Source organism: Carassius carassius, chromosome 1 (assembly GCF_963082965.1).
Source record: "Carassius carassius chromosome 1, fCarCar2.1, whole genome shotgun sequence".
In the NCBI taxonomy this organism is placed as follows: domain Eukaryota; kingdom Metazoa; phylum Chordata; class Actinopteri; order Cypriniformes; family Cyprinidae; genus Carassius; species Carassius carassius.
Genome location: NC_081755.1, coordinates 37,344,846 through 37,357,062, shown reverse-complemented (window position 1 = coordinate 37,357,062; position 12,217 = coordinate 37,344,846). Strand labels below are relative to the sequence as shown.

The 12,217-nt window shown below is 38.9% G+C and overlaps 2 protein-coding genes across 2 annotated transcripts in view; one reads left to right on the top strand and one right to left on the bottom strand.

Moving 5' to 3' along the window:
- The first annotated feature begins 481 nt into the window (after window positions 1-481).
- On the top strand, window positions 482-2,864 carry b9d1 (B9 protein domain 1). The gene is made up of 7 exons (XM_059558300.1): window positions 482-704; window positions 810-878; window positions 1,052-1,160; window positions 1,532-1,628; window positions 1,699-1,761; window positions 2,229-2,296; window positions 2,430-2,864. The coding sequence occupies exons 1-7, from the start codon at window positions 642-644 to the stop codon at window positions 2,564-2,566; spliced, it is 606 nt and encodes a 201-aa protein (XP_059414283.1). The 5' UTR covers window positions 482-641; the 3' UTR covers window positions 2,567-2,864.
- A 2,220-nt stretch (window positions 2,865-5,084) lies between these two features.
- epn2 (epsin 2) overlaps window positions 5,085-12,217 on the bottom strand; it is a 29,751-nt gene continuing 22,618 nt past the window's right edge. The window contains exons 4-9 of the mRNA XM_059558285.1: window positions 12,056-12,157; window positions 8,877-9,003; window positions 7,380-7,547; window positions 7,208-7,297; window positions 6,935-7,123; window positions 5,085-6,158 (exon numbers count right to left, since the gene is read on the bottom strand). Of these exons, the coding sequence (XP_059414268.1) occupies window positions 5,806-6,158; window positions 6,935-7,123; window positions 7,208-7,297; window positions 7,380-7,547; window positions 8,877-9,003; window positions 12,056-12,157 (1,029 nt within the window). The 3' untranslated portion in view covers window positions 5,085-5,805. The remainder of the gene's footprint in view (window positions 6,159-6,934; window positions 7,124-7,207; window positions 7,298-7,379; window positions 7,548-8,876; window positions 9,004-12,055; window positions 12,158-12,217) is intronic.

Genomic DNA, 12,217 nt, shown 5'->3' with positions numbered 1-12,217 from the left:
TGTTTCAAGGACTCACTTAGCTTCCCTCAAGGTTGTCCTTTCTGCTCAGGTGAAACAACAGGTTGTTAGTTTGTTATTTTAGCTGCTGTTGGAATTTATACTGACACCTATTGGCGTGGGTGTGGATGTTGGCCTTTTTTCATAATAACATAACATAACTTAATATTTTGAAAGAGGGGGAAAACAGCAGATAAGCAGACCGTGGCAAACCTCGTAAACAAAAGCAGCTGTACATCTGCACAGGAAATGAGGTGAAAACAAAACTCTGGACCTCATGCCATAATAATAAACATATTAAATAGTTACGTTCATCCCTGCTTTACGAACCACAAAGAGTTTATTTTAACATCCAATATGGCCATACATGTCAGATCCGTAAGTCTTCAACCACTAATCCGGAATACCAAATAAATTCCAATTTCATGTCCACGACAACCACCTAGCGGAGTAGCATTTTAAAACGCATTTTTATTTCCGACATTTTGGACCGTATTGCCTTCCGTACTGAAAGCGTCCATAGCAGCCATAGGGATGTTAACAACGAGCATGCATTAACTTAACTTCACATCGAAACTGATTTCAGTGCAGCGAGGGTGGTTTGGTGGGATTTAAATGTTTTTCAGGGTGTTAATGGTGTGGAAATGACCTCAGAAAACCCAGCTGTTTTTCTTCTCATGGTTAATGGGCAAATCGAAGCAGCCGATGTAAGCATTGATTTTTAGAAGATTCGTTTAATGTAGCAAACTGTGTGCAAAGCCTGTTATTAAAGTGAGTTAATAGAATAACTTACATGTCGTATTTGCCTAAAGTTCCCAGAATATGACGATCTTTACTGCAAGTATTGCTTCGTTTATGGACACGACTGGGCGCCCACATCAGTGAGTGACGTCAACCTGCTGCACTATATAATATATATAATATTAAAAGTATATTTAATTATGTTTAACGTTTAGTTGTCCCTGCTCTCCACTGTTAATATATAGGCTACAAACTTTAGTATTCTTATATATTCCACAGTAGTAAGTTTGTATCTTTTTCCCACAACCTGAAGGGCTTGGAAGAGGGAATTTCTCAAATAACTTCTAAAGGTAGAGGATCTCAGAGTTTGGTGTGGAACTTCCCACTGGACATCTCGTTCAAAAGCACGAACCCATTTGGCTGTAAGTGAACCACGTGTGATTGAGATTCTGTGGGTCTTAAAGGTCATTTAAGTCCTTAAAAGTGTCTTTAAAAAAAAAAAGAGCAGAAAATCTTAAATTCATGAAGTTAAGGAATTAAATAAGGCATATATATATATATATATATATATATATATATATTCCTCAGTACGTTTGTCTTGTTTACCAACATACATTTACATTCAGAGAACATTGACATACTGTGGTCCCTTTAATTTATTCCTTAAATTAATTTACCTGCAGAAACCCTGATCTGATGAATGAAAATTATTCTGAAGATTGTAATGCAGCTTAATAGTTGTGCCCACTATTTCTAGGTATCCATTTACCTTTTTATTTTATTTTTTCTTCAGGGCCCCAGATTGTGGTCAGTGTGTACGGCCCTGACACTTTTGGAAATGATGTTGTGAGAGGTTATGGAGCCATACACATCCCGTTTACACCTGGAAAGTGAGTTACTCTAAGATTGTGTTGTCATAATGCAAGCTTAAACAATTACATGTGAACGCTCTCTGTCCAGACACACCAAGACCATCCCTATGTTTGTTCCTGAGTCTACATCAAGACTTCAGAAGTTCACAAGGTTGTTAATCATTTCTCATAATTAATCCAATGTCACCTCATTCATTTGCAGTCACATGTAGACATAGAGCAGAACATTAAAGTTACCCGATTTATAATGCAGCAGCTTTGGGATATGATCTGAATATAATTTGCTGTTGCCCTTCCCTTTTGTTCTCAAGACTTAAGGTACACTGTAACTTAACATTTATTTTTTATCAGACTCTATCCCCCCGTTTCATAGACAGGGTTTAAGATAGTCCCAGACTTAAATACATGTTTGAGCCATCTCAACTGAAAGTATCTTGCTCTGAGATGTCTTCAAATATGTCAGTCATTGTTCTGTGTCAAGATGCACACCTGTAATGTTTTGTTCTAAGGCATTTTATCTCTTAAATCTCTTAATTTAACTCAAGCCTTATTCTGGCTTAAGATAAGTCCCATTCGTGAAACCGGGCCTATATCTAACATGTTATATCTTGTACTCAGCTGGCTGATGGGACGGCGTCCAGAATTCACAGATCCCAAGGTTGTTGCCCAAGGAGATGGAAGAGAAGGTAAGATTTTTTTCTAAAACCCTTGAATCAAAATGAAATATGACATTTCAGTGAATGTAGGGCCTCAGAAATTGTTCTTCTGCAGTCAAGTGTATTTATAAGCCATAACTGATGCAATGGTGTCTGTTTGCAGTGACGAGGGTGCGCTCACAAGGTTTTGTTACACTACAGTTCAACATTGTGACCAAAGACATGAAGAAACTGGGTTATGAAACAACATCAGAGCATTCAGCTGCTACAGGACTGACAAAAACATCTCAAAAGCTCTAATAACCACTTTCAGGATATTCCTGTAATCTTAATCTGCTTTCAAGTCACTTTCATAGTCACTTTATAGCTATACAAATGTGATATTGCTTTATCAGCTTTTTATGTTTTTAACTAAACTGATCTTGTGCATTTATACAAGTTTTTTTTTGCATTTTTGATTCGCATAATCTGAATTCCATCTTTGCCTATTTTAAACCTAGACACTAAATATGATAAACCTTTGCCCAGGGTATTTATATTGAATTAAAACCACAAGAACATTAAAGTTAACTGAAATAAACAAACAACTGAAATGAAATGTGAAAAAGCTTATTTTATTTCAGCTAATTGCCATAGCAACATTTTTTACTTTAACTTGATACTAAAATAAAAAGAAACATTTTACTAAAACTAACGAAAATCATGAAACCACAACAAAATTACTAAAACTATGAAGTGGGAAAACCGAATTCAAAATATCAATAAAAACTATGGCTGCAAAAATCCCATTTGAAATAAGTTAATGTTTGTTTGTGTGTGTGTGTACGGTGTATACTTACGAATATATAAATACACATGTATATAATAAGGGAAAATCTTAGGTAAAATATTTATATATAAATTATATACAAGTATAAATATGTATACACACATATATAACATGTTATTTATATACACACACAATAAATATACACAGCACACACATATATAGTATGTGAACAAACTTTTATTTTGAATGCGATTCAGGATTAATCGTTTCGCAGCCCTAATAAAAACAGTATCATAATGATGCTAAAATAACACTGGCTCTGGCGCCACAATAAGATGTGATGTCTGTGTTTACTGACAGCATGAATAGATGGATCAAAAGTGATTGATACGATTTATTTGTTTTACCGCTGCAGCTACAGGTCCTTTATCACTTGCTGCTGTTTAGATGGCAATAAAACATCTCACTCCTCCTGTGACTTTCCTACAAAACCATTACACGACAATATGTTACAATAGAACAGATGATAAATTATATTATACAGTCATAATGCCAACAAGTTGAGCACATATCCATAAAAGCAGCCTGCTCCCAGTAATATGAGACAGTTTGGTAAATACACAGACACTATAACATGGAAAAATAAAATGTCGTTATGCATGTTCACATGGTTAGTCCTCCACAATAAATGCATAATGAGTACATAATAACAAGAACAGGTGATACATGGTAACAGCCAAACAAAATGGTCGAGAGGAAATGAGTTAGATATCATATGGATTCAAAAGTAAAACTAGTCTGCATAATCAAATACAGTGATGTTCACTAGCAGGGAGTCTTGTTTAGCAGAATCAGTGCCTGCCTTAACCATCACGGCCATCAAAAACGCATTACATACATCTTAAAGCTGTCTTAGCCACCCCCACCCCCCAAAATGCCTGAGTATGCCTGCAGATTATTGACCATAACACCCAGGCTCTGCTACAAGACTGAACAATAGCAGTACTACTGAAATATTTCCAGCAGAGGTCACTAGCTCACAGATGAGAGAAACCGTATAGTCAATTTTCTAACCCTAATCAAAAAAATAGGCAGGAATAATAATGATAATAACTGGGGAAAAACTGAAGAGAGAGAGAGAGAGAGAGAGAGAGAGAGAGAGAGAGAGAGAGAGAGAGAAATGTGTAGTCAGTTAAAAAATGGCCGCAGCTCTGCATTTAAAAAGCGATGTCACTTTGGTAACTACTATTGGTGGCAAACACTGCCATCTTGTGCTTAACTGGTTGAATTAAAAAGTGTAGACACAGCAAGCCACACCAAACACCAAAGTCTAGGCGTTCTCGCTTTAAATGGACTGCTAATTGATCGACTATTCATAGTCTAGTCTAAGTCTCATTTAATGATAAAACCGTGGCCAAAATCAATTTATGTATACAGACCAATGCAAATCAACCACAGGTTTCTAGCTGTAGAAAGATGCATATGACCCCTAACATGTATACCACATATTCAACAAACAAATAAAGGACTCCTCCGACACTATAACTTGTCTTAGCATGTCCACTCATTCTTGTAACACTATAAGCCAGTTAGCCTCGAATACAGAACTGAAGATTTTGTTAACGGCAAGCTCTGATACACGCTTGGCTTTTTTCCCCCGACGTACATGAACAGATTGCATTAGGAAGCAGGGATTAGTGATACACCTGTCAGTAAGATGCATTAGGACCTGATGAAGATATACACTCATTTCCTCCTGTTTCCCTTTGCTCCTTCCATACGCGCGTAGACATATATTAAAAATAAAAACGTTACTGAAACGATCACATTTCAGATTGTTGGATACTCCGAGAGAAACGGATGAAAACTAATCATTAGTATGGATTAGCTGTCGAAAATGGCGCTGTGCAAATAGTGAGCCGTACTGAGTCGAAAGAACCCATTCACCCAATAAACATCGTCTCGGGATTTGTTAAGCTCTATTATGATATGCAAACCAACTCCCTGTCATGCATTACAAAAGAAGAGGAAGAAAGAACAACTCTCCACTTCAGTATGAAGTTCAACTTTTAATGCATCAGGTTTGAAACCATTCACACATGCAGTTCGCAGACTCCCTCCTAGTCCTCGGCTTTGCTCGCGTCTTAGTGAATGGTTTCCCATTGCTTCTCGCACTAAGGAATAACGGTAGGCCGACAGTCAAAAGCAGATAAACCAGAGCATGTGCAAAATCCCTGCTTAGAACATCAAAATCATTTCCATGTAAACTGATAGAGAGTCCTCTAAACGGTCTACTTAAGCGTACTGTAAATACACATAGTGTATATGCACTGCGTAGAACATACAGGCTGCTTCGATTAAAAGGGGTTAGTTTTATCTAGCAAGCTGCTTTCAAAGACTAGAAATGTGAAAAATTAAGAGGAACCAGTACTCCTAGTTTCAAGCCTCTGATAAGAAAAGTTAGCCATCAAAAAAAGAAAGTAAAAAACAGGAAGGTTGCTCCCGGGAAGAAAATCTCCTAGACGCTGTATCGCTTATGGGTTCTTTTTAGGAAATTTAGAAAAGAATACCAAATCGTCGTATGGTACCAATTTCTTACAGGAGAGGAAGGGAATCTCCTGCCATTTGTAAAACCTGTAAACACCACTGCTACTCCCAAAAGTCTCAAAATAGCACACAGGTTTGGCGGAACACAATAGACTACGATGTCTATGCCATAGGAACAGGGATGAGAGAGATTTGTGTGTTTCGGGGAGGCAAATGTTGTTCCTCACAATAAGAAGGGGTTGGTTGTGCTGCCGGCTTGTGTTGCTGCGCCTGTGGGCGGCAGCCCTACGCTCATGAGCGGCTGGGGCAGGGACATGGAGGCTGGGATCCCCATGTTTGGAATCTGGCCCACCGGCCCGAGAGGAGCCATACCGGCCATGGGTACGACTGAGACGGAGCCGGCTGGGGGCAATGAGGACAGAGGCAAGGGCTCGTTGCTTCTCTGGACCATGCTGAAGCTCTGTCCACTCAGGCCCATCATGGGACTGACTCTCATCTGGTTGAGGGTGGGTGGCTGTGGCTGGTTCACCTGGAAGGGGTTGACCTGAGCTGCAGGAGCTGAAGCTGCTCCTGGGACTGAAACGAGACCAAAGGGAGGTACAGGTGAGTGCCCTGCTTAATGAGAACAATCAGGCTATCTGCAGGGTTTTTCAAATCTAACTTGAGGCTTTGTAATTAAACTGATACTCTATATTCAGAAAAAACCAACAGTCTCAAAAGCTGCACATTTTAAAATGCTCTAAATATGTTTTTAATAAAAATGTAATGAAATCCGTACCAACATATCAATGCATACAAACAGGTTGAGCAACATCAGATTTTGCCGAGACAGTAATAATGTCTTTAAAGAAAGACAGAATACACTTTGAGCTGATACTAGTAAAATCTATCTACTGATTGTAGATAGTGTATATATTTACAGCATATTACAATATGAAGAACTTAAACATTGTCGTATTATTTAATACAGCACAATTACGAGCAGAGGTACTCTCGATAATGGCAGAAGATGTGATTTGAAAGAAGAATTATTGCATCAAGTCATTATTTTTGTTTTCTTTGAGCACAAAATGTATTCTCATAGCTTTGTAAAACTGCAGTTGAATCACTGATAAAGGGATGAGGGACAGAAAGCTCTGGGATTTCATCAAAAATATCTTAATTTGTGTCGATAAACAAAGGTCTTACAGGTTTGGAACGACATGAGGGTGAGTTATTAAATGACAATTTTCATTTTTGGGTGAACGATCCCTTTAAAACGATAAAAGACCTTGAATTTTATAAAATTGAATTTCGGGACCCCAGTAAATGTACAAGTGATCTCCTAGAAATATGTAATTGGTTAAGGTTACCTCCACCGAGGAAGGGGTTGGAGACTGGAGCCTGCTGGGGAGGTTTGGTGACCAGAGAGTCTAGGTTGACAAGTGCGGCATTGGGACCAAGGAAAGACTCTGGAGTTTTTCTGGTTGGTACGTCAAACAGATCAGAGCCTACAGACAAACTGGTCTGCGATGGCAAGGCGGAGCTTCCTCTACCATCACCTGTAAAATAAACATCACATTCTCATGTCATTCCCAAACAACAGACTTTCTTTTAACTAGTAAACTGTAGTAGTCAGCATTTACCCGTCACTGCTGAGGAGCGAAGACGGTCAAACTCGGAGAGGTCCTCCCTGGAAGTACCATTTGGTGTGGAGAAAAGATCAAAGCTACCCACTGAGGGATGACCTTTGGGATTAAAATGTAAAAGAACAGGCTTATTTCTCAGTGTAACAAATACATTTTAACGCGAATTTACCTGTGGCAGTGGCTTTAGGGCGGGTGGCAGGTATTGGGCTCCAGGGATCAGCAGCTGCAGGAGCCGGGGTCGACCCCCAGGGGTCACTGCTTTTCAGAGGAGCAACTGATGAAGAGGCACTGGGAAGACCCCAGGGATCCACAGGAGCAGCTGGCTTAGGGGCTGCACCTGGAAGTTACACACACCTGTGTTAAGTAACACCACAGGTAACACTACAATGAAAAACCACTGCCACTCCCCTCACTCCGACTCTTATCAATACCTGAAAAATGCCTTTTTTTAGAGCTAATCAAAAAAAAATCAAACCCCAATGAGTTGCAATATAATGGAACTAGCAGCATAATATGAAAGCAGAATGAAACAGAAAAAAAAACTTGTTTCTATCCATTGCTTTTTGACTGAATGGAAGCAGATTTGAATGAGAGCCTTAGTCTGCCATTATGACATTTTGATTTAAAATGACAAAGTTATATTAAAAAAATGCACAGATGAATCACATGATGCACTGAACTAAGCACAACACAATTAAGAGCATACTAATATAAATGAGAAGGCCGCAGAACTACTATCATCTCATCAGTAATATATCTTCACCTTTAATAATTAACTTCCTTAGAACAGAAGCCAAACGGATCAAACCTGTGCAAACTACGATATGACAGGAAGAGAAAAATAACTATTTGGAGATGCTCAAAAAGTTTAAGATCAATTACATATACCACAAAAAATCTGAAATCAATCCATTTTAAATATACTGGCAATCCTAAAATTATATTAAAAACAGTAGCAACAAGAGAAACTATTTTACAAATGAGTGTGACAGGCAAGTACAAGTAAAATAAGGGTGAAGGTTATTGAAGATACAGTGAAACTTTTGTTCGAATTGGCAGTATTTGCTGTTTCCACTTCAAGAGGACATACACTTTGTTTTTTTGGGATAAAATTTGATTCAAATCTGCCTTTAGTTGTAACAATGAAGCTAATATCTATTATGCAAATGGTCCTGGTGGGATACGTGCTCTTTTTTTTTTTTTTGTTCAAAGCCTAATGTAATCAGCACAGCAGGGAGCTGATACAAACTGTTGTCAATGTGCTTTTATTAGCCACTGCCAAATGTGATCTTGTATGTGGGTGTTTACTTCAGAAATTAGCTAGTGTCTGTGAGTGTGTCTTCCTTCAAGATAATAAAACTAAACAGTGTCTGTTTTTAGAGATATATTGCTCATCCATTTGACAGAATTTATTACACACAATATTTACGCGTTTTCTCCAAAATGGTATAAAAGGGTTATTTTTTTTTCCCCCTCTTGACGAATCATTAGATTCATTTCACTGCTGCAAAGATGTTTAAATGTAAAAATGTAAATTAACACAACACAAAGATGGACGAGTCTATCGACACACTACATAATTGCCAACCAAAGGTGCTTTATAATCATCATGATATTTATAATCTAACTGATATAGTCAAACCCAAGTTTGAGTGTGTCGGTTTACCATAGGACTGCCAGGGGTCTGAGGCGGGGCCTGCTGCTGCAGCACCTGCTCCCCAAGGGTCGGAGGTTTGATCGGCAGGTCCCTCCAGAACAGAGTCCATCAAATCCATCAGAGAAGACTGTGGAGGCTACACACACACACACACCACATATGAGATTAGCGCCCACAGATATATCTCACCATCCATAGCTATCACATCAGCTTTAATGAATAAGAACTTGGAAGCTGATCTGAACATAAATACTCACATTACGAGTAAACAAGTCTACATGCAAAGAAAGGGAAAAAGAAGTTCATTTTAAGAGATTAATGAAATGCTTTCTGGTGACATTATTTAGCTTACAGCAGTATAAACAAAAACTAGTAATATAGTTTAGGAGTACAAAGTAATTTAGGTAACTGAACGTTTTCAGGTAATTTACATTTGGAAAGTGGACATTGCGGAGTGACAGGTTATAGCCCATCTGAACTTAATTAGCTCATTAATTTAAGTACTACATGGAATATTTGAACTTAATATATTTGTCACACCATAGGACCAGCTAATAAAAACAAGATGGTGACAATTTCACAGCCTCTAAATATACACTAATGGTCAAATATATGGGGTCAGTGATACTCTTTTATAGAAGTTAATACTTTTACTCAACAAGGAAGTATTAAATTGATCAAATGTGATCTGAAGTTACAAACGTTTTATATTTCAAATAAATGCTTTTTTAAACTTTCTATTCAAGTGCATCAAAGTTAAGCAGATCATTTGTTTTCAACATTGATAATATTAAATATGACTTAAGCATTGAAACATCATACGAGAATGATTTCTGAATGAAGACTGGACTCATGGCTAATGAATATTCAGCTTTGCATCACAGGAATAAATAGCATTTTAAAATAGATTTAAATAGAAAATATTATTAATTTAATGTACATGCACATAAATTGTAATATTTCACAATATTACTGTTCTTACTGTATTTCTGATCAAATAAATTGAGCATAAGAGAAAAATGGCTAAACTTTTGGGCAGTGGTGTATTTGCATATTCAATTTTAACCTAATAAAGTCAAAATATTTACTGAAAAAACAAGTCTGCTCTACTTCTGTACAAAAGAGTTTTTCTCTCTTACGTTAGCTAGAATCATTAAATAAGCAATTTGGCTCTTGAAGACTTTCAATATGAAGCACGATATGTACAGTTCCTATACTGTACATTCACATGGCTGTGAAACTTGACAGTCGCCAATCATCCTGTGCTTTGATATTTGAAAGAGCGCAGAATTATTACAATTTATGGAAAAAAGCACCAGGCCCAGATTGTGTTACACCAGCCTGTCTGAAATCCTGTGCTGACCAGCTGGCCCCCATCTTCACAAAGATCTTCAACAGATCGCTGGAGCTGTGCGAAGTCCCTTCATGCTTCAAACGCTCCACCATCATCCCCATCCCAAAGAAACCCAAAATTACAGGACTAAATGACTACAGGCCTGTGGCTTTAACATCCGTAGTCATGAAGTCATTTGAAAAACTGGTGCTGGCTCACCTGAAGGACATCACTGGACCCTTGCTGGATCCTTTTCAGTTTGCCTACAGAGCAAACAGGTCTGTGGACGATGCAGTAAACATTGGACTACATTATGTTCTGCAACACCTAGACAGACTGGGAACCTATGTGAGGATCCGGTTTGTGGACTTCAGCTCGGCTTTTAACACGATCATGCCAAACCTCCTCCTGCCCAAGCTAACTCAGATCTCCGTGCCCACCTCCGTCTGTCAGTGGATCAACAGCTTCCTGACAGACAGGCAGCAGCTAGTGAGGCTGGGAAAATACACATCCAGCACCCGTACAATCAGCACCGGAGCTCCCCAGGGCTGCATTCTCTCCCCACTGCTCTTCTCCCTGTACACTAATGATTGCACATCTAGGGACCCCTCTGTCAAGCTCCTGAAGTTTGCAGATGACACCACACTCATCGGCCTCATTCAGGACAGTGACGAGTCTGCTTACAGGCAGGAGGTTAAAGAGCTGGCTGTCTGGTGCACTCTCAACAACCTGGAGCTTAACACGCTCAAAACAGTGGAGATGACTGTGGACTTCAGGAGAAACCCCCCTGCACTCCCCCCACTCACCATCATGAACAGCACTGTGACTGCAGTGGAGTCATTCAGGTTCCTGGGCACCACTATCTCTCAGGACCTGAAGTGGGACATTCACATTGACTCCATTGTGAAAAAGGCCCAGCAGAGGTTGTACTTCCTTCGCCAGCTGAGGAAGTTTAACCTGCCACAGGATCTGCTGAAACAGTTCTACTCCACCATCATCGAATCCATCCTCTGCACTTCAGTAACTGTCTGGTTCAGCTCAGCTTCTAAATCTGACCTCAGAAGACTACAGAGGGTAGTCCGGACTGCTGAGCGAATCCCATCTATTCAAGAACTGTACTTATCCAGAGTGAGCAAAAAGGCTGTTAAAATCACTCTGAACTCCTCACATCCAGCACACTCCCTCTTTGAACTGTTGCCATCTGGTCAACGCTACAGAGCACTGAGCACCAGAACGACCAGACACAGGAACAGTTTCTTCCCTCAGGCAATCCATCTTATGAACAGCTGATACACACTGAACACACTACACTTTATATTTATATACACATACACTTAATTTATCTAACACACATACTTAGTATACACTTAAATTTTGCACATAATATACATGTACATACATAACTGCATTTTTGGAATATACCTGCCTACAATTGTCAATTTGTATATTGTCATTTCTTATCTACTTATTTGTATTTTTTGTATTTTTATATTCTTTTATTATGTGTTTTATGTTCTGTCGCTGTCATTCTGTTGTACTGCGGAGCTTCTGTCACGAAAACAAATTCCTCGTATGTGTAAACATACCTGGCAATAAAGCTCATTCTGATTCTGATTCTGATTCATTCTGATTCTGATTCTGAATGAACATTCAGGTAAAATGTCTTTGTTCTACAGAAAAATGAATATCAAACAAGTTTGGAATGACAAAAGGATGATCAAATGATGACCATTTTCATCTCTGGGTGTACTGTCCCTTTATTAAATGAACCTGCAGGAGGTAAGGGATGTGTAAACCTTCTGCAGAGTTTTGTGTGGCCTGCTGGTGAGTTGAAGCGCTCGGAGGCTACACCTACCTCTTTCTTCTTCTTGGCTATTTTCCCTGTGCTGGAGTCTTTGCGGCTTTCTTCCAGAGCCAACTGCAGTCGTAGGTCATCTCCACGACGCATCCTCTCCTCCTGAACAACCACACACAGACACACAAAAGAATCCATGTTATATCACACACATTATGGCCT